This window comes from Herpailurus yagouaroundi, unplaced genomic scaffold (assembly GCF_014898765.1).
Source record: "Herpailurus yagouaroundi ecotype Mexico unplaced genomic scaffold, PumYag 160, whole genome shotgun sequence".
NCBI lineage: Eukaryota > Metazoa > Chordata > Mammalia > Carnivora > Felidae > Herpailurus > Herpailurus yagouaroundi.
In genome coordinates this window covers 50,235,739-50,256,388 of record NW_024412401.1, presented here as the reverse complement: position 1 = coordinate 50,256,388, position 20,650 = coordinate 50,235,739, and the positions used below count along the sequence as shown (strand labels likewise).

The following is a 20,650-nucleotide window of genomic DNA, read 5'->3' as shown; positions in this document are numbered from 1 at the left end:
CTCACATGAGACTCCTGGAGACCTCGTTGGCTCTTCCACCTGCTGTAAGGGAACCAGCTCCCCTAGCGTGGCCTTTAGGTGGTGGGCCCTGAGAGAAGAGACTCTGGGTAAAGAGGGAGCATATGGCAAGGTGAGGGCAATGTAAAACTAGAACCCCCTACACCTCCCCCCACCCCCTGTGGGATATGTGTGACATTCCTCTGGCTGCCCAAGAACAAAGGAAAGGAAAGAAAACACATGATTAACTGATAGAGATCCCAGTCATGCAGGACATGAGTCTCCATCAGTTTACAAATATCTTAGTAAATTAGAAGAAAAAGGCAATCTTACCAATAGTCTCATCTCCAGAAGCCTATTGACTCACTTTCCTGGAGCCCCTATTAACACCCTACCCTCCATGGTGATGTGGGGAAGAAAGGCAAGAAAGAAATGGCAGATAAAATTAAATTTCTGATACCTGCAGCCCAATGACAAATCCTTGAGGCAAATACCAAGTACAACAATGTCTCCAGGAATCCCTACCATTCCTAATATTAATGCCTTACTAGAGGTAAAACAACCTTAGCTTGACCATAGCAAGGCCTCAGGTACCTTAGGAGTCTTCATAAGCATGTCAAAGTCCCTCTGGACACCTCCCTCCCTTTTCACTTTACTTCCCACAGCTTCATAGTATATAGTCAGTCACTCGTCACAACCAGAGTGCAGATCTTTCTGCCCATGGGTCCTGTCCACGTGCTTTAATAAAATCACTCTTTTTTGCACCAAACGCATCTTCAAGAATTCTTTCTTGGCCATCGGCCCTGGAACCCCCTGCCCACTTCACTCAAAAACCTCATCTTTTGGTGTCCTATGTGGGGGGCTGAGTCTTTTCTTCTGGGCCCTGAGCATTTGTGCAAACCTGGTGAGTACTTTCTCTTCTCTTCCTTTACTTTTATTTCTGGGGCTTTTCAAGGAGTATGGTGTTACTGGAACACTTTCCCGTCCATTGCTCAGTCTGCACTCCTCTAGCCCATGGCTACTCTATGGGGAGAAGAAAGCCTGCCTTTTGGCTGGAAGTGAGTCCCCAGGCTAGAATAATAAAAATACCCAGAAACTTGGGCCCTCTCTTTCTTCCTGTCATTATATATTGTTGTCTGCCTTGGGCACGGAACAGCCACCTAAGTGACTAGCGTGTGAGGTTTCCTCCTCATTAGTATAACGTGATCCCTTCCACATCCCTGGTCTAGCTGTTTCTGGCTATGGGACCTCCCCCGTTACTGTTGAAAACAGTACCTGATTGAATTAAAACCCAACTGGGGACCATTTTCTAGGAAGTTGGCTGTAAAGGCTCTATGTGTTGGAATGTCACATGGAACATGATGAGTTTCTGTCTTCGTTGTTTTTGGTCAATGTCCTCTACTAACTACTACTTAAATAGAAAATTGGGCAATTCTCCCTTGTAAAACTTTTCCAGTGTTTTCCATGGCTTAAAAACGGTGGTTTCTTCAGCCTTCTCAGCAAGGCAAGTAGGCCCATCTGCTGGCTCCTATTTGTAGCCTAGGATACAATGGGAAAGCGGGGGAGGGGGGTACCAGCATCCCTCCTACAGACGCCCTTAGTATTTGGTCGGTGACAATAGCGATTTGGTTAAAGGTACGTCTCAGGTCACTATGACACCTCAGGAACCTCTGATATATCCTCTGCAGAGGACACCACATGGGAGTTTGGGGGGCATTTTTTTTGTGGTAATGGATCTTCTCTACTTTTCTGTCTCTAGGAGGACAGGAGCTTGTCCTCAGTCCCCAAGGACTCTCCCTTGGGATGTCTTTCAACCCACTAGAAGCAATTTGGATTGCAAAATTTAGGAAAGGACTGATGTCCTGTAACATTGTGTGGTCTTGTAGGATCTAGCAGCTAAATTTCTTCTGCAGGAAACAAGGTCAATGGACGGAAGTACCCAAGGTCCAGGCCTTCACAGCTCTAAGTCAGGACCCGGATTGAAAGGCCTGAATGTATTTGCCAAAGGCCAGATTGAATGTATTGGCCCAAATGTGTTTGGCTAGTAAACTCCCTCCTGACATCGTGGATGTCCTAACAGGCCTCCTCCTGATGGAATTCAGTTGCTAGAGGAAACAGGCCATCCACAACAAAGGGGATGCTGACTGCTTCTCTGTTCCTCCTCCTAATAGATGTGGGGGCCTCTCCCTCATTCATTTCCTGAGTTATCGTCTATAATTGAAATCAACTGTGGTTAGTCTATCTCAGGTTGGGGACTTTAAAGAATATTCCCAAGCAGCTGCCCTTCTCACTTTGTTTCAAGGAAATTCCCCAACTTCTCTAGCAAGACATAGACTCCCTATTTCAACTTTGGTGGGAACCAAACAAACAAAAAGACCAAAAAAAAAAAAAAAAAAAAAAAGGGGGATCTCCTCTTTCCCAGCTGACAAGGTTTAGAACTGGGAATCTTCTTTCTCTGCCTTCTGGCACTTCACCTTTTCTGCCTTCCCTTCTCCCTCCTCCTGTTTCTGCATCACCTTCCGTGTGACCTACATAACTGCCTTCTATACCATCCTCCCACCTCGATGTCAAGGACGGATGAGCACCCCCTTGGATCACCCACTTCAGATTCCCCCACTGCTGTCCTAGGTAAAAAAGTGACAATGGAACAAACTGTCCTTTAAGTGAACGCAGGTGGAACATATTCGGTGTTTAATATTATTTAAATTTGTTAGTTTAACTAAGATAGACATGTATTTAGAGTTATTGGCATCAAATACGAAACTTTTATTCTGCCAAGATTTCCTAAAGGCCAAATAAGCTCATGTTGTCTCTGTTGCAATTTGTTAGCAACAAGATGACTTAAAATAATGGTTAATTTTGTCTATCTCAAAGTTTTCATAGATAATTGTTAAGACAGCTTTCAATGTCTTTGGTAATCTGACACTTGAATAAATGGGATTGAATTCACTGGATATCTAGGTCTTTTCCAAATAGAATGGAGTGCTAAAGCATTGATTGCTGAATATAGGTTTCTGCTTTTGACTTCTTATTGCAGAGAAACTGAGAACATTTGGGTCTATTGGAAAACATGGTTTATGCTTAATTGATTCATGAATTTTCCATCTAAAGGATTCTGGTGTAACAGTTTACAAATGGTTACTACTTAGTCTCAGCTGGAGACCAAGGTTGCTAAGAGTCAAAATTCTGCTAAATGTAATTAAGACTGATGGAAATAAGAAAAGCAACTCTATATGTAAAAAAGTAGGAATGTGTAAAAAAGAGAGAAGGAATGGAAATATATTTTTTTGTTGCAGGTAAAAGAAAGTAATTTTGTCCTAAATGAGACTGGTTTGGAGAAAAATGGCTTGGGATAAAATTTGAATGCAAAGGAAAGTCGTAGAAGGTTCATGAAGGGAAATCTTTGGAAAGGAATTTTATGTGTGATTAGGACAGACTATGTTGCAGGATGGATTTTTTTAAAGTACACTGGTATAAGGTTGAAATTCTGCTTTTCTCTCTGTTCAAAAAACAAAGTTTTTTGGATTATCTCTTGATACAAAGAAAAAAATATACATATATATGTATGCATGTATACAAAGGATTGTATTCTCTTTTGTCTGCTGGGAAAACCACAGCTTTACCTTATGCCCTTATCAGGTCTTTAATCACTTAGTTAAGATTTCTCACTGTTAAAGGAGGTTAAGTTTTGCTGACAACTATATAACCCTACATATTTGCCTTTGGAATCTCTTAATGCCATCTTGGTTAAATACATAATTTAAAGCTTTAAGATTTGTAATGATCTCAACCCCATTTCAGATGTGCTCTATACTTTGTAAGGTTTAACAAACTTCCCAGGATTTAAATTGTAAAAAAGTCTTTTTGACCAATGAGGACTTTTTATTTGGTATGTTAAGTGGAAGCTCTGTTAAATAATGGTAAATTTTAGGTGATACTGCTTGGGTAAATGTTGGAACTGTTCAAATGTATGTGCAATTCCTAAATCTCTAAATGAATATGCAACACATATCTTTCCTAAACCTGATCTAACGGTTGCTAGAAACCCACATCATATAAACCCAAAACACCTGGTTTATTTAAAGGATTGAAAGTCTAATACAACCGTGGGTTTAACTTCAAACTGGAAGAGCCCCTACTGAGTCATATTATATACTCCCACTGCGATAAAGTTGGAAGGGAACACTTCATGGGCTCCTATATCTAAAATAAAACCTGTGCCCCCTTCCCAGGAATTCAATGAGCAAACTAATATGCCTTCTTATTCCTGTGAACCTGTGGAAGACCTCCAACTTCTCATAGGATGGTTGTACCTTTCTTTTTCATCCTCTTTTCCCAATTTCTACTAACAATTCCTTCTTACAATGGTCCATTCAAAAGGATCACCACAGACATTTGAGATACAAGCCAAAAGACCAATGTGATTCCTGCTGCCTGTTCCCAGAAGCATCTGAGGATGCTTCAAGCCTAATGTCTAAAAAATCTCACCGGCAGCACTGGGAGACACTGGGCTTTTAATCTGCTCTAATAATTAACCTGTATTTTTCTTTTTTCTATAAAAGTATCTCTTTTTAATTACCTGATTGGTTACTAAACAAAACAGAGTCAATATGATGGCTATACATCACCTGTTACACAGTTAAAGAATTAAATGACTCTCAAAATACCATTATATTACTAAATACTAAAATAACTCAAGGGGCACCTGGGTGGCTCAGTTGGTTAAGTATCCGACTTCATCTCAGGTCATGATCTCATGGTTTGTGAGTTCAAGCCCCACATCATGCTCTGTGCTGACAGCCTGGAACCTGCTTTGGATTGTGTGTCTCCTTCTATCTCTGTCCCTTCCCCACTTGTGCTCTGTCTCTCAAAAATAAATAAATGTAAAAAAAATTTTAAATAAAATAAAATAGCTCAAATGCATAAAACACTTCTACAAAACAGAGTGGCATTAGATGTTTTAATTGTTGCACAAGGTGGAACTTAAACTCTCATAACAACAAAACACTGTACATACATTCCGGAGTACCTCAAAAATATTTCTGGATTTCTAACTATCATGACACTCACACTGGTGTATTAAATAACCCTTCTCTTTCCTTTAGTGATGAGTTAAACTCTTGGACTGAAGGATTTTGGTTAGATCCCAAAGGACTTTTCATTTGAGCTTATCTTGCTAGTTATTGTACTTGGTTTTACTGTTTTCTCCCACGTCTGTCTGCCTGGTGCCAGATTCCATAACTACAATAACTTCAAGCCAAGAGATGATCCTTTCTACTCAAGGATGTTCATACATGTTATCCACCTTGGATTCACCTGCCTCACCTTAATTTCCCTTTTTGTTCCCTGACGGGCCAATATTGACCTATAGATAGGGACAACTGTATGCCCCTACTCATCAGGAAGATGTTACAGAAGGTGACACCTTCTTCCTTCAACAACATTAAAGATATAAGGGTCAAAATTGTTCACGGGAGATATGATTAAGGAGCGTGGAGCAAAATGAGGGCAAAACAGGCTGGCATATCTCCCCTCCCCCAGGTGGAATATCTGACATATTTCTCACACACTCCTGGCTACCCAAGAACAAAGGAAAGGCATTTAAATGCTTGCCATGGTGATGTAGGAAACTAAGGCAAATAAAATGCCTACAGCCTATTGGCAAGTCCTTTAAACCAGCAGAGTAACCTTCCTCTGGGATCTCAGCTGCCTCATTAATGACACTTTGCCAGGGGCAAAGAGAACCTTAGCTTAACAGTATCCCAACCTCCAGGATCCTGTAAATCTACTTCCTTTATCTCAACTGCCCCAAGGTATATGCTGGCAATCATACTCCAAGTTTATGATCCCACAATATGCATCTGAAGGGTCTCTTGACTGAGGTTTTATTCAACAGTAATAATGGTATTTCCCTAGCAACAGCTAGCCCCTCAAGGTCCTGGAAACTTTGCTTCCAAAATACCTTAGAGACTTACTCTATCCCTGACCCCCTCTCTGCCTGAGGGTATATAGTCAGTTACCCATCACAACCCCAGTGCATCTCTTCCTGCCCCTATGTCCAGTCCCCATGCTTTAATAAAATCACCTTTTTGCACAAAACGTCTTCCAGGAATATTTCTTGTCCATTGGCTCCAGACCACCACACAGAAAAACCCAAAACATCATCAGTATACATGCTAGATTACCACACAAATATTTCTGGATTCTAACTGACCTGAATACTCAAATTGGTGCTTTAAACAATTCCTCACTTTCCTTTCATGATTGGTTAAACTCCAGGACTTAGGGTTTTCATCAGTTACCAAAAGACTTTTATTTGGGCTGCTCTTTCTTGTTATTCTAATTACATTTGGCTGTTTTCTCTCCTGTCTCTCTGCCTGGTGACAAGACTCCATCACTACAATAACTTCAAGCCAACAAATGATCCTTTCTACTAAAGGAGGTTCATACTCATTATCCATTTTGGATCCAGCTGTCTCTGCCTTCTGTAATGTCTTATATGTTCCCCAACTGATCAATATTGACTCATAGGTAGGGACATCTCTACTCCCCTACTGAACAGGAAGAAGCTACAGAAGATGAGACCTTCCCCTTCAACAACCTTAAAGATGTAACGGTCAAAACTGTTTATGGGGGATATGATGAGGGAGCATAAGACAAGCTGAGGGCAAAGTACAAGCTAGCATTACTCCCCTCCACCCCAGGTGGGATGTGTGTGACATTCCTCAGGCACTCCTGGCTGCCCAAGAACAAAGGAAAGGAAAGAAAACAAATGGTTAACTGATAGAGATCCCAGCCATGCAGGACATGAGTCTCCATCAGTTTATAAATATCTTAGTAAATTAGAAGAAAAAGGCAATCTTATCAATAGCCTAATCTCCAGAAACCTATAGACTCAGTTTCCTGGAGCCCCCACATCACCCCTCATAGTAATATGGGGAAGAAAGGCAAGAAGGAAATGGCAGGTAACATTAAATATCCTGATACCCTGCAGCCCACTGACAGATACTTGAGGCTGGCAGAGAAGAACATTTCTCAGGAACTCCCTACTGTCTTAATGTTGATGTTTGCTAGAGGGAAAAATACCTTAGCTTGACAATAGCTAGGCCTCCAGTATTCTGTAAATCTTCTTTTTTTAAATTTTTTTTTCAACGTTTTTAATTTATTTTTGGGACAGAGAGAGACAGAGCATGAATGGGGGAGGGGCAGAGAGAGAGGGAGACACGGAATCGGAAACAGGCTCCAGGCTCCGAGCCATCAGCCCAGAGCCTGACGTGGGGCTCGAACTCACAGACCGCGAGATCGTGACCTGGCTAAAGTCGGACGCTTAACCGACTGTGCCACCAGGCGCCCCTGTAAATCTTCTTTAGCATCGAAAATCTCTTTTAAAACTTCCCTTGACTTTACCTCCTCCAAGGCCATAACATAACCAGTCACTCTTCACAACCCAAGTCCAGCTCTTTCTGTCCATGGGTCCTGTCCCCGTGCTTTAATAAAATCACATTTTTGACCCAAGTACATCTTCAAGAATTCTTTCTTGGCCCTTGGCTCCAGACCCTTCCATCACCCCACCCCTATCACCCTCCATCACTGGTTAAGTGGTGGTGAGATCACCTCGGCCCCCCAACTCTCCCCAGCTGCCTGGCCCTGCCTGGGCCTCTGCCATTGGACCTGTTGCAGGTGGCTGAACATGGGTGTGAGTTGTGCCCCAGCAGTGTGCTACAAGGCAGGGGCAAGTGACGACTCCTGCTGGTCTGGGGTTGGGCCTGGAGTTGGGAGCTAGAAGGGTTCAGTCAGAGCTGGACTCTGCTTCTGTGCCTCAATCCCTTTCTGGAAACCACATTTCTTGGGAGTGTTGCTAATAGGAGCCTTTGCTTTGTTCTTTTCCCTCTCAGAGGGCCCAGAGGTCAAAGAGCGCAGACTAGAGACTAGGCGACACATGTTTATTTAGCAAAAAAGGAGGGGTTCCATGAGCAAGACAGCCTGGGGAGCAGATGGTGAGCTGTGCAGTGAGAAGGGTCTCCACATCTTTCAGTAGCGTCCAGGCTGGTGGGGACAGCTAGGTGGTGCCCTGGACAGAGATTGGAGGGAGGTCAATGGAGTAAACAGAGCCGGGGGCACCTGAGAGGGAGTCAAGGGAATAGAGAGGGCAGCAGTGCTGGGCAGGTGGGACAAAGGCAGACCTGGGACCACCCCCCAGCTGCACCCTGGCTCCCATCAGCCCCCTCTGCAGCCATACTTACCGCACACTTGCTCACTCATCGATGCACTGATCTGTGGGGGACAGAGGGGTCAGTATGGACAGGGGTGTGGGGGGGGGGTCCCTGACCTCCAGGGCCCCTGCACTGCCCCTGGGCTACCCTGGGCCTCAGTCTGGTCTAGCCACAGAAGTTCTGGGGCTTCCCTTCATAGACGGTACAGCAGAGGGCTGGATGATGGGGCAGGGACTCGGGGAGAAGCCTGAGGACTAGCAGACCTGGGTGACACCCATTCTCCAAAGGAGGCAGATGAGGCCCAGCCATGGTCCTGATTGGGCACCAAGCCTTCTGCCTGTTTACCTGCTGAGTCCTGACACACCCTCAGCCTTGGGGAGGCACCTGCCCAGACCAGGCTGCCTGAGGACAAGGGCACCTGCCAAGTCAACGGTGAGCCAGCCCCAGGGCAAAGGGGGAGGTGGCCCAGGACAAACAGGCCAGGCAGGGAGGAGGAAGAGGGAGAAATGGCCAGGCAAGGAGACTGGGGAAGCTTGGCCCCAGATGTGTAATTCTCATGTGGGCAGGACTGAGCTATTGTGAAGGAGGAGACTTGGGAACCAGAACCCTGGGTGTGACAGGGTCTTCTTGAGCCCAAAGTGGCTCCTGCAGCTCCAGTGACCACAGCAGGGCTCTGCCTCCCTCCTCTCCCCCCTTCCCTAGTGAGGCAACATCAGGCCTGGACAGTCCCCATGTGCCCTTCTCTCCCCAGCTGGTGATTACCGATGGGGATTGGGAAGATGATGTGGTCATCAGTGAGGCCCAGGGATTTGGCGAAGCTGATGAAGTTTTCCTTCAGCTCCTGGGTCAGCTCCTTGGTCCTCCCTGTGGCCAAGATGGCTGGTGAGTGGCTGGCGGAAGCTCCATGAATATTGTGGAACCTGTGAATGATGCCTCAGACCCCTCCCTCCTGAGGGGTCTGTGGAAAGACCCCTCTCCCGTCTCCCAGGGCTCAGAGTGAAGGGGACCTTGGGGGATGGGTGTTGTGGGCCTCTTCTCTCCCAGCATGACCAAAAGCAAGGTTCCAGAAGGGGTAAGACCCACCATAGAGGGTGATCTTGAAGAACTCCCGGTTTTTGTAAACTTTCTTGAAGAACACCGTGGCAACCTGGTTGTAGTCTGTGGCCACCACTCGTACAGTGTAGCTCTGGATTCCAGGGTAACCTGCATGGTGGACAGTGAGGGATCAGCCCACCCTGGCCAGGGAGAGGGAGCTATTGCTTCCTCCCCTGCCTCCACTGTTTGGCATCCGTGTGGAGGGGCAGTGAGGTCCTTGCCCCCGGAGACCCACTCCACTCAGGACTCACGCTCAATGTTGCCCAGGTTGAATTGGCCTGGCTGGAAACTTGGGAGGAAAGTTCTGATCCAGTGGTCACAGAGCTGGTTCCTGTGGAACAAGAGGTGTGTGGGTAAGAGGGTGACAGCCCACCCTGCCACAGCAGGAGGCCCGCATGCCACGCCTCAGATGGGCCTGTCTCTTCCCCGGTGAGCCCATCCCTGCCTCCTCTGCCCTGAGCCACCTGAGCTGCTCAGACTCTCCCTCTGCACCTGCTGTCCTTCCATCTTTGAGGCGTTTCCCTGGGTGGACTTTCCTCTACACTGTCCCCTTACCCAAGGTATTTGTCTCCTATTTTTTTTTTAACTTTTTAAATGTTCATTAATTTTTGAGACAGAGAAAGAGAGAGAGAGAGAAAGAGAGAGAGCCTGACTGGGAGAGGGGGGAAAGAGGGAGACACAGAATGCAAAGCAGGCTCCAGGCTGTGAGCTGTCAGCACAGAGCCCTACACGGGGCTCAAACTCAAAACTGTGAGATCATAACCTGAGACAAAGTCAGAGGCTTACCCGACTGAGCCACCCAGGGGTCCCCTGTCCCCTATGCCTATCTTGTGGCTTCCTGCTATAACCTCTCCTGGGGGAATCAACAGAGGCTCCAGTCTGCTGGATGCCAACACTCCCTTAGCTGTTGGGCCAACCCTGACCTCTCAGCTGCATCCCACCTGGTCCCCTGGCACCATAGAATCAATCTCCCAACATCTGTCTTTCTTCTGCTCCTTCTATGACAGATGCTCTAGCCCCATTCCCAAGTGCCAGAGCCAGAAACCCAGAGGAGCTGGGTAAGCCTTGCCTCCCCTCTCTAGGTCCTAATCCGCCCCTGCTCTGGTCATCTCCCACCTACGACTGATCAGCCTCCTGGGCTGCACACCATCATTCTTCTCCCTGCTACAGCCACACCCACTCCTCACCAGTACCTGAGGCCCCTGCCACTGTGGTCACTACCCCCTCCATACTGCTCATCAGCTCCTGCTCAGGGCAGCCATGCAATGGCTTGCTGTTTCTTGAAGTGGCTCTCTCTGACTCAGTCCAACAGCCCTGCCACGAAGGTCCCAGGCCTCCTTCTGATTCAGGTTGGTTCCTCAAGGCCCATCCCACAGACCACCTCCCTGGAAGCTCTTGACAAAGCCCTAGGTGGGATTCTAGGCTGGATCCAGTGACCCTCCTCCCATTCTAGGACACCCTGTTCTCTTTGTCTTGTTTCCTGATGATGGTCTGTGTCCATTCCCAGGACTGTCTTCTGTCTGTGCTGAAGCGACTGAGAAATGTTGATCCAGTGAATGAAAGAAGGAATAAATACAGGGACCAATTGCCCAGTGGTAGGATGAATTATCATCTTTCAGCTTTGGTCACCCCTTGGCTATGTCATCAGTCTGACTCCTGGACCCCCACGGCAGCCCTCTAGGCCCCCCATATTCCCATAGGAGGTGGTGGCTCTTACCGGAGCAGGGTGGAGGTGACATTGTAGCTGCTGTCTTCATTCAGCTCGTAGGTGGTGGCATACATCTTGAACTGGCTGTTTTCTTCTTTATTAAATGCGTTCCCTGCCAGTCCTACGACATACCATTTCCCCTGGAACTACAATGGGGGCTGATGATAGGCAGAGCCAGGAGCAGCCCTAGGGGGCCCTCTTGCTCCATCCCTGCAGGCACCTCTAGGCAGCCTGGCCCAGAACCAGAGGCCCCTCTAGCTGGGCTGCTGGGACCCAGACTGGCCATACAGGCTGTGCTGATGAAGCCAGCAGGAGCCATTAGGCCAGGAGGGAGCCCTGAGTGTGTCAGGGAGAAGGTGACCCTTGGCAAGTGGCCAGCTGGCATCCCTGAGCCTCAGTTTCTTCATCATGTAGAGGGCCTGAAGATGTTCCCACCTTGCAAGAACTTCAGAGATATGGAAAAGAGTGTGGACCAGGGGAGTCTGCTCAGCTGACCCTCTTGTCAGCAAGGTTGGGTGTGGATGGGGGCATGGGGTGTGCCTTCCATCAGAGGACCCAAGGGTAGACTGAGCTAAAACCTGAGCCCATCCTGCCTCTCCTCCCCTCTGTTCACACTCTTCCCGGAGCTTCCCTGCAGCTGCCCCCCACTCCCCAGGCCTCTTACCAGCTCATCCTGGAAGTCAGGCTGCAGAGGGACCTTGAGCAGAGGCGGGGCTGGGATCAGGTTTGGGGTGGAGTCCTGGGCCTGGGTCTGCAGGGCCCCCAGCAGGACAAGGCTCAGGCACAGGAGACCTAGGGCCATGACTTCAGGGCCAAGGAAGCTGGCACCACTCTGGATATCAGCTGAAAGAGGAGGTGAGTGAGGAGGCTTCCGGAGGGCCCCTTTTATGGTCCTGCTGGGCAATGGTTACCCCAGGGTGGAGCAACTTATCCTTTGCCAAATCCAGGAAGGGTGAGGCAATTGCCCGCAAATCATGCTTAAACTTTTGGCAAGCTCTCCGCGCTTTTCCCCAGGTCAGTATTATGCAAGATGAGGGGCAGGAAGGTCTGGGAGGTAGGGAGGGGGCTTTCCCCATATCTCCACATCTGTGGCAGGGACAGTGAGTCCTTCTACACTCTCTTCCCCCTAGTTAGCACTGCGTGTGGTCAGGGGTCTCCGATCTGGACCAACTGTCATCTCTGACTGCCAGGAGCCTCTCTGCTCTGGCCCAAGTGTAGGATGGCGTAAGTGCAGTGGGGTCCCCTTCCTGCACCTGACCAAAGCAGAGAATGCTCACATCAACAGAACCATGCTGCTTTGTGGGTCTTGAAAGGGAAAGGAAGGGAAGGGAAGGGAAGGGAAGGGAAGGGAAGGGAAGGGAAGGGAAGGCAGCTGAAAGAGGACATTCCTGGTAGGAACGGACAGAGTGTACCCTGTGCTGTTCATAGAGCCCAGTTCCTGGCCCTCCCAGGGACCCACCCCAGGCCCTGGCACAAGGTGAGACACCCTTTCCCTGACCCCACAACCAAAAGCCTGCTGGGGAGTGTTCCTGATGAGGGAGCATAAGGCAAGCCAAGGGCAAAGCACATGATAGGATGCCTCTCATCCCAGGTGGGATCTTTGTGACATTCCTCAGGCACTCCTGGCTGCCCAAGAACAAAGGAAAGGAAAGAAATCAAATGGTTACGTGATAGAAATCACAGTCTTCCATCCGTTTACCTATGTCTGGTAAATTAGGAGAAAAAGGGAATCTTATCAGTAGCCTAATTTCCAGAAACCTATACTCAGTTTCCCGGGCCCTGAACATCATCCTCCTCTCCATAGTTATACAGGGAACAAAGGCAAGAAGGAAATGGGAGACTGGGGCACCTGGGTGGCTCAGTCAGTCGAGCCTCTGACATCAGCTCAGGTCATGATCTCATGGTTCATGTGTTCAAGCCCCGTGTCGGGATCTGTGCTGACAGCTTGGAGCCTGGAGCCTGCTTCAGATTCTGCGTCTCCCTCTCTCTCTCTCTGTTCCTCCCCTGCTCTCACTCCGTCTCTCTCTCTCTCTCTCTCAAAAATAAATATTAAAATTTTTTTTTAAAAGAAGGAAATGGGAGATAATTTCTTTATGATCTGTAGCCCATTGACAAATTCTTGAGGCAAATATGGAGTATAATATTTCTCCAGGAATTCCCTACTGTCTCTTGACCATAGGAAAATCCCTTTAGAAACTTCTCTTGACTTGATCTCCCCAACCCCATGGTATCTAACCAGTCTCTCTTCACAACCCCATGCAGCTCTTTCTGCCCTAGAATCTTGTCTCTGTGCTTTAATAAAATCACCTTTTGTGCACCAAAGATGTCTCAAGAATTGTTTCTTGGCTGTCAGGTTCAAAGTCCCACCATTCCCATCTTGAGTCAGCCCCTCCCCATCTCCATGCCTCATTGGTAGGGTGAACCCAGACCTCACCTGGCTCCTAAGGGACTTGGTCCCTTCTGTGGGCCCAGTGGACAGAATCCCCAAGCTGGGCATGCCGGCCATAAATGGGACAGCTTGACAGAGCAGAGCTCTGAGGCTACAGTCCCAGTTCCATCCTGTGGGAGGACAATGGGGGACATGCATCCTCACTATGTGAAAAGGGGTGAGGGGCTGGGGCCCCAAGGGGGGCTCTCCCTGCTGCTCTGGACACCGGGAACCTTGGGTCACAGTGAGTGCTAGGACTCAGCCTCATCCTTGAGAGGTCACTGAGAGGTCACCTGCCATCTCCGGCCATAGTCTTTGGCTGTGGAGCCCAGGGGTTTATGCCTGGGCCCCCAGAAGTGTTCTCGCCGTGGCTGATCCCAGCTTTGACCTGGAGGGAAACGGTTTCCTCATGGGGGCTTGGCTGTCCGTGGAGGTAGCGATGGGTCTCAGACCCTGGGCAGTGTCTCCTAGATGTCACCAAGAGAGCCAGCACTGACAGAATGCCTGACCTGAGGCTGTCCTGAGGGCTCACTGGCCTCAGATGATAGTCCCGGGGATCTCAGGGGCTCTTCCACCTGCTACGGAGGAACCAGCTCCCCTAGCATGGCCTTTGGGTGGTGCGCCCCGAGGGAAGGGACTCCGGGGGTACTGAGGTGGTGAGTAGGGGATGGCTTCCACCTCCCTGAAGCCAGAAAGGCCCCCAAGGGATCCCTGCCCCCTCAGGCCTGTCAGGGTGATGAAGGCAGGAAGTGAGAATGAGCAAAGCTTTGGGGTATGATGTTGCCATCAAAGCCCAAGTGCCCTCAAAGGCACCAGTGGCCACCCCCCACCCCCGTCATCTCCACTTACAGTTCCGTGAACTCCACCCCTGCTCCTCTCCTTGACCTTAGAAGGTATCTCTGAGTTTGCATGACTTCTAGATGTAGATGGCTAGAGCTCCAGAGAATTTTTTTTTTTTTAAGTTTAATTAGTAATTTCAAGAGAGATAGAGACAACACAAGCCGGAGAGGGACAGAGAGAGAGGGAATCCCAAGCAGGCCCCACACTGTCAGCACAGAGCCCGACGGGCAACTCCATTTCACGACCATGAGATCATGACCTGAGCCGAAACCAAGAGTCAGACGCTTAACCAACTGTGCCACCCAGGCGCCTAACTAGGGGAGAGGCAGTGCTCTGGATCACCAAGGAGTCACTGGACAGAATATTCTAGACTTGAAATGTCATGAGGTAGAATGGCCAATGCTCCTTTGGTATTAATTCACACCTCTGCTCGCCAGGGTATGAACTAGGGAGGGGTTAGGGCCCGGTCTGCAGCCTGAGAAAACCAGGGCCAGGTGCAGGAAGGGACAAGGCCCAGCTCATGGGCCCCCATTTGAAACCTGACTCTCCTAGGTGCTGCCCACCCGCTGCCAGTTTTCCCCTCTGTAAAGACAGCTGCAGACAAACCATAAGAGACTCTTAAATACAGAGAACAAACTGAGGGTTGCTGGCGGGGTGTCGGGCATTAAGGAAGGCCCTTGTTGAGATGAGCGCTGGGTATTATATGTAAGTGATAAATCACTAAATTCTATTCCTATATTATTACACTATACGTTAACTAACTTGGATTTAAATTTTAAAGAGAGAGACAGAGAGAGAGAGCTGCCCTGCAAATTCTGTGAGGTGTTGAAAAGAAAACCATAGGCCCAAAATGGATTCATTTATGTTAAGGGCCCCGTCTCTGTGAGCTAAGACCTAATACCTAATCTCACTGCAGTTTCGGTCCCCCTGCCCCCACCATGTAACCTTTAACTGGTTGGAATGGAATTTCCTGGTCAGCACAATGAAACTTACTGATAGACCCTTCCCGTTTCCGATACGAGGGTAACCTTGCCTAAAACAATGGATTCTTTGATAATAATTTCCTTTTCTCTATTCCTTCTCTACCTTTAAAAAACCTTTCCTTTTCTGCAGCTCAACAAAGCTCCTCTCTCTCTGTTTACTAGATGGGATGCTGCCTGACTCATGAATCATTCAATAAAACCAATTTGATGTTTCAAATTACTCAGGTGAATTTTTGTTGTTTAACCGAGGCCATGCACACACACACACACACACACACACACACACACACACAGGGTGTCTCTACACCAGGCCATCTCGGAGTTTCTGATCAAACCCATTCTTCTCTCTGTGTTGGCTCCAGGCCTATCTCAGGCCCACTGGCCTTGTCTCTCTGTTCTCATCTCTGTATGGTCTGGCCTCAGCTGACACCTGGTGATAGCCATCTTATCACCCCTTCCTCACCTAGCTGCCTCTGCTCTCCTCCACTGGCTCAGCCCAGGAGCCAAGGGAAGGGAGAAGAGTGAAGGGGATGAGGCCTGTCCACGGATTTGAGGCTTAGCAGTGTGTAGTATCCCAGCCATACTTTGTGGGGGCCCAAGGACAGTCATGGTCATGGCCGGGCCAGAGATCAAGCCAAGCTATGGTCAATCCCAGCCAACAAGATGTGGGTACTGGGCTGGTTGGAGCTGGAGGGGTGGGGACCAGCTGGGGGTACCCATTGCATTTAGCCTTAGGAAGGGAAGAGTCCTGCAGGCTGGGCTGGGGATAAAGGTAGAGTTCTGCCTCCCCTCCTCAGAGTCCAACAGGGCTGTGGGGGGAGGGTCAGCTCAACATGCACACCTGCCTCATGTCAGTTGGGACTCAGCACTCAGAGGGATGGCGGAGGACCATGGTGTGGACTCAGGCCAACTCCAAGGGCTCCAGGGTAGACAGGACCCTGAAGGCTACACTATTCACCCGTGTGAACCTGTAACAAGCTACACAGAAGCCTTGGGGCCAAGCCCCTCCTGGGAGAGGCCAGGACTGGGCCTTCTAACCCAACCTCTGGGTCTCTACAGTATAGCAGAAACTTAAAAGGCATCCACACCTAGGTTTCTCTGTGGCAAGAAGCCAGGAGAACTCCAGCTGCTCCAGACCTTCCCCGCTGTCTCTGGAGGGTGGTTCTCCCCACTCCACATACCCAAGAGGAGAGGCTCCAAGGGACTGCAGTGGCCTGTCTTCCCATAGAGGTGCCCAGGCCCCACCCCTTGGATGATTGGGTCACCCAATCACCCAGGGGAGCAGCAAAATGCTCTCTGGCAGTTCCTGCACCTCAGGAATCCCGTCCAACCCCCCAGACTGGTTTCTAGAAGACTGTGAGCAATGTCCAGCCCAGCCCATGTTTGAGACACAAGCAGTCCTCTCTCCCCTGCTTGAAGGCTGGGCAGGCCATCCCCAGGGGAAGGGGACAACTGGACTTCTCAGAGCCCAGGACCACACCTGGGAGGAGCCTCCAAAGGAGATGCCCCCTGGAGGCCAGTCACGGCAGCAGGAACTCTTGGTGTCCACCGATGAGCCCTCCTTGCTCGCTGCAGGTCCAAACACACTGGAGGGGGAAGGCCTGCTCCTCCAGAGCCTTGGCTTGAGTTTCTAGTTTTCAGGAGTTTTCCAACTCCCACATCTCACCTGTCATACTAGGGTTCACCAGGGGGCCTCAAGGATCTCCCAGCTCCTGCCCCTTCCACGGTTGGGGACCGTGCCTATGGAAAGACTCTGAAAGGCAGTCCCTCCCTACCTCTCCCATAATACACCCACTGGGTTCCTCCCTCTGCAAAGGTCCTTTGGGCCCACAGGGCAATGGGGAGCGGGCCCTGCCATACAAGGTCTGGGCCTTGTCAGTCTGGGCCTTAGGTACCTGGCCCAAGCACGCCTCCTAGCTGGATATTCCTGCCTTTGACTCCAGGACCTGAACTCCCATGCAGGCTAGAGGGCCTATGAAGACCACAGTGGGGACTAGAGGCCACTGCCCTGGGCAGGGTCTGCGGTGGACATCCCAGTGCTTAGTTTATCAGGTCTGTGGCTGAGCCTCTCCCTCAGGGAAGGGGGTCATGAGCAAGGTTGTGACAGGCAGTAAGGACAAGGCCAGACCCCCAAGGGAGAGTACATCCAGCTTTAAAAGAAGGGGCTAACTTGGGATCAATGGAGAGTGGGGTGAAGGGCCAGGAGGCTGGTGCAGGGGGTGGAAGAAATGCCGAGAACATGCACTGAATCCTCTGCAGAGGACAGAGTACAGAGCACAGGTCTGGGTGCCTCCCTCTGGGCCCAGCATCCTTCAGGTCTTGGGTGGGCACTGGCCTCCCACCAAGGCAGTGCAGCTGCAAGCATCCCTCCCTAATTGTTTAGCCGGGTCAGCCAGGACTGGAGTTTCCCATGGCTCTTCGCTTTCTGCCCATACCCCTTGGTCCCCATTTACGGGACTGAAAGCTTAAGTCATAACCAGCCCCCCAAATTCATATGTTGGAACCTAATCTTCGGTGTAGTATTTGGGAGTGGGGGGGAGGGCCTTTGGGAGGTAATTAGATAATAGGGGTGGAGCCCTTGGGAATGGGATTAGTGCCATTGTAAGAGACCCCAAAGAGCTTCCTCGCCTCTTCTGCCATGTGCACAGTGAGAAAGCGGTCATCTATGAACCAGGAATCGGCCCTCACCAGACACTGAATCTGCCAGTGCCTTGTGGCAATGCCTTCCCAGCCTCCAGAACTGTGAGAAATAAATTTCAAAAACATTTTCGAGGGGCACCTGGGTGGCTCAGTTGGTTAAGCATCCAACTTCAGCTCAGGTCATGATCTCACGGTTCATGAGTGAGTTAGAGCCCTGCATCGGGTGAGCTCATGCCCCGCTCTGGGCTCCACCCTCTGCACTCTCTCTCCCTCTCCCTCTGCCCCTTGCTCACTCACACTCTCTCGCTCTCAAAACTAAATAAATAAATAAATAAATTTACTTAAATAAATTTTTATTTGAGTAAAGTTGACACACAATGTTACATTACTTTCATGTGTACAACATAGTGATTCAATGTCTCTGTAAATTACCTCATGCCCTCAAGTGCAGCTACCATCTGTCGACAGCGCCATGCAAGATCATGGACCCTAGTCCCTATGCTGCCCTTGAGAAATAAATTTCTGTTGTTTATGAGCCACCTAGTCTGTGGTATTCTGTTAGAGACTGAGATAGTCACCTCCCCATGCCGCTGGATCTCCCTGTCCTGGGCCACCTTCCCTCCAACGCCCCTGGAGACCCATCTTGGGCCACCTCTTCCCCCACATCCTTTGGTCTCCTGTTTAGCCCATACCCTTGACTTTCTCTCCAGAGCACCCTCTCCGAACAGTGAATTTCCTACTTTTAGGATCTTCTGGAGAGGATGCTTATTTCCCAATCATCAAATTACTGCAAAAAATCACCACGAACTTTTTAGGTAAAATTAACACATTCCAAAGGCCAGAATCAAAAATCAGAAGTTCACTGTGCTGGGGTGCCTGGGTGGCTCAGTAGGTTAAACGTGGACTCCTGGTTTCGGCTCAGGTCATGAGCTCACAGTTCAGTAGTTCGAGCCCTACATTGGGCTCCGCGCTGATGGTGCAGAGCCTGCTTGGGATTCCCTCTCTTTGCCGCTTCGTTGCTCTCTCTCCCTCTCAAAATAAATAGTCTTAGAAAAGAAAAATAAACGGTTCACTGTGCCAAATCAAGGCGTGGGCAAGGTCGCACTCCCTCTGGATGTTCCAGGCGGTCATTCCCCACCTCTTCCAGCTTCTGGTTGCTGCTGGCCTTTGTTGGCTTGCGGCCCCACTGATCCAACTTCTGCCTGTCTTCCCATCACCTTCTCCACTGTGTGTGTAATCTCACTGCCTCTCTTCTGAGCACACTCGTGATGGCAGGTAGGGCCCACCCAGCTAATCCGGGATGACCTCCTCCTGTCACCATCCTACCTCATTTAAAAGGTGGAACAACAAGAGGCAAAGAAGGAAGGAAAGAAAGTAGAAGGAAAAGAAGGGAAAGGCCAATCATTAGTTCTGAATACCTGTCTTCTACTATTAAAACATCCGCGAGTTATGAGAATCATTTTCTTCTCTTAGACATTTGAAAACCGAATATACTCTGGGTCATATTATGAATCCGGGGTGGGAAGGCTCTGCGGTCCCTTCCATGCCCCCAGCGCGGCCCAGATTCCCCTTCCCAAGGAGGCAGCCCTGAGAAAGCGAAGGTCGCGTCAGCAGCCCGTCCGTGTCACCTGCTTCCCCGAAGCCACCGTTCCCGCCTTCCGCGCCCGCCTCCGCCGGCCCGCCCAGGTCCCCGTCGGGGCCCGACATCGCGGGCTCCGGTGCCGCGGCGACCATCCAGCCGACAGCCGGTGGCGGGCGGAAAGTGGGGGCGCCTGACATAACGCGGAGCGCGGAGAGCGAGATAAGGCAAAGGAACGCCACCGCACCGCCAGGTCAGCGCAGCACCAGCCCCGCCCTGCTCCCGCCAGACTCCGCCCTTCACGCCCAGCGTTCTGCCCCGCCGCAGCCCAGCTCTCGCGCTTTCTCCCGCGAGCCAAGCTCTGTCCCCGCCCCGCCGTCAGACTCCGCCCCTCCCCGCCCACAACGTGACCCGTCTTTCGGATGGCAGCCTATTCTCCAAGCCCCGCCCCTCCCCCGGGTGCCGGGCGGGGCCATCCGGGGCTGCCCGCCGAGAAGCCTAGGTGGTGGGGGGCCGGGCCCTCAGCTATGGCGAGCGAGCCCCGCAGAGGGACAGAGACAGCCTCCACTCAGCCCCTCCGGCCGCTGGGGACCTACGGGTCAGTCAGTGAGCCGGCGCCTCCACAAGGGCGCAATCTGAGACACGTGGTTTCTAAGGCCCCTTACGTGTATGGAAGAATTTATGGTTCGGGACGCAGAAGAAACCGTGCAGCAGCGCGGGAGGGCAGAAAAAAGCCAGAGTTGGGGCACCAAGTCCGGTCCGGCTGTTTCCGCGTCCCTCCTGGACCCAATGCTGTGGCCCTTTTTCTGACACTCTGAAGGGTTCAGTATCTTTCGATTGGGTGCATGAGGTAGAAGTTAATAAACACACATTCCGGAAGACCCTGGGATCCGAAGGCCACACGGCGAGTTCCTGCATTCGGCCCGGGGTCACCACCGAGACCAGTTATATCTCATGTTCAGAAGCCGGGCCTTTAGCGACTTCCATACATCCCAGGGTGTGTTTGAGCGGCTCTGATGGGTGCGTGGAAACTGGGCGCCCGGGACGCAAGCCCATTCCCTCCAGAGTTGTCCTTCCCCGCTCGGCGTCACTGTCACCCCTAGCAACCCTCCCGCGACGGAGACCCGTCCCTTTAAGGGGAGCCTGAGCCCCGGCGGTCTTCGTTTC

At 50.2% G+C, this 20,650-nt stretch overlaps 1 protein-coding gene across 3 annotated transcripts in view; it reads right to left on the bottom strand.

Moving 5' to 3' along the window:
- The window catches only part of LOC121035043 (neutrophil gelatinase-associated lipocalin-like), a 37,686-nt gene extending 25,775 nt beyond the window's left edge, over window positions 1-11,911 (bottom strand). The window contains exons 1-7 of one of the 3 annotated variants that reach the window (XM_040482466.1): window positions 11,678-11,909; window positions 11,023-11,159; window positions 9,557-9,636; window positions 9,294-9,413; window positions 8,973-9,074; window positions 8,241-8,271; window positions 7,927-8,068 (exon numbers count right to left, since the gene is read on the bottom strand). In XM_040482466.1, coding sequence (XP_040338400.1) covers window positions 8,252-8,271; window positions 8,973-9,074; window positions 9,294-9,413; window positions 9,557-9,636; window positions 11,023-11,159; window positions 11,678-11,815 — 597 coding nt within the window. In that variant the 5' untranslated portion in view covers window positions 11,816-11,909 and the 3' untranslated portion in view covers window positions 7,927-8,068; window positions 8,241-8,251. Of the gene's footprint in view, window positions 1-7,926; window positions 8,069-8,240; window positions 8,272-8,972; window positions 9,075-9,293; window positions 9,414-9,556; window positions 9,637-11,022; window positions 11,160-11,677 lie in introns of those variants that run through there. The other 2 variants (XM_040482467.1, XM_040482468.1) reach the window with 2 other exon arrangements.
- Between the last annotated feature and the right edge of the window lie 8,739 nt (window positions 11,912-20,650).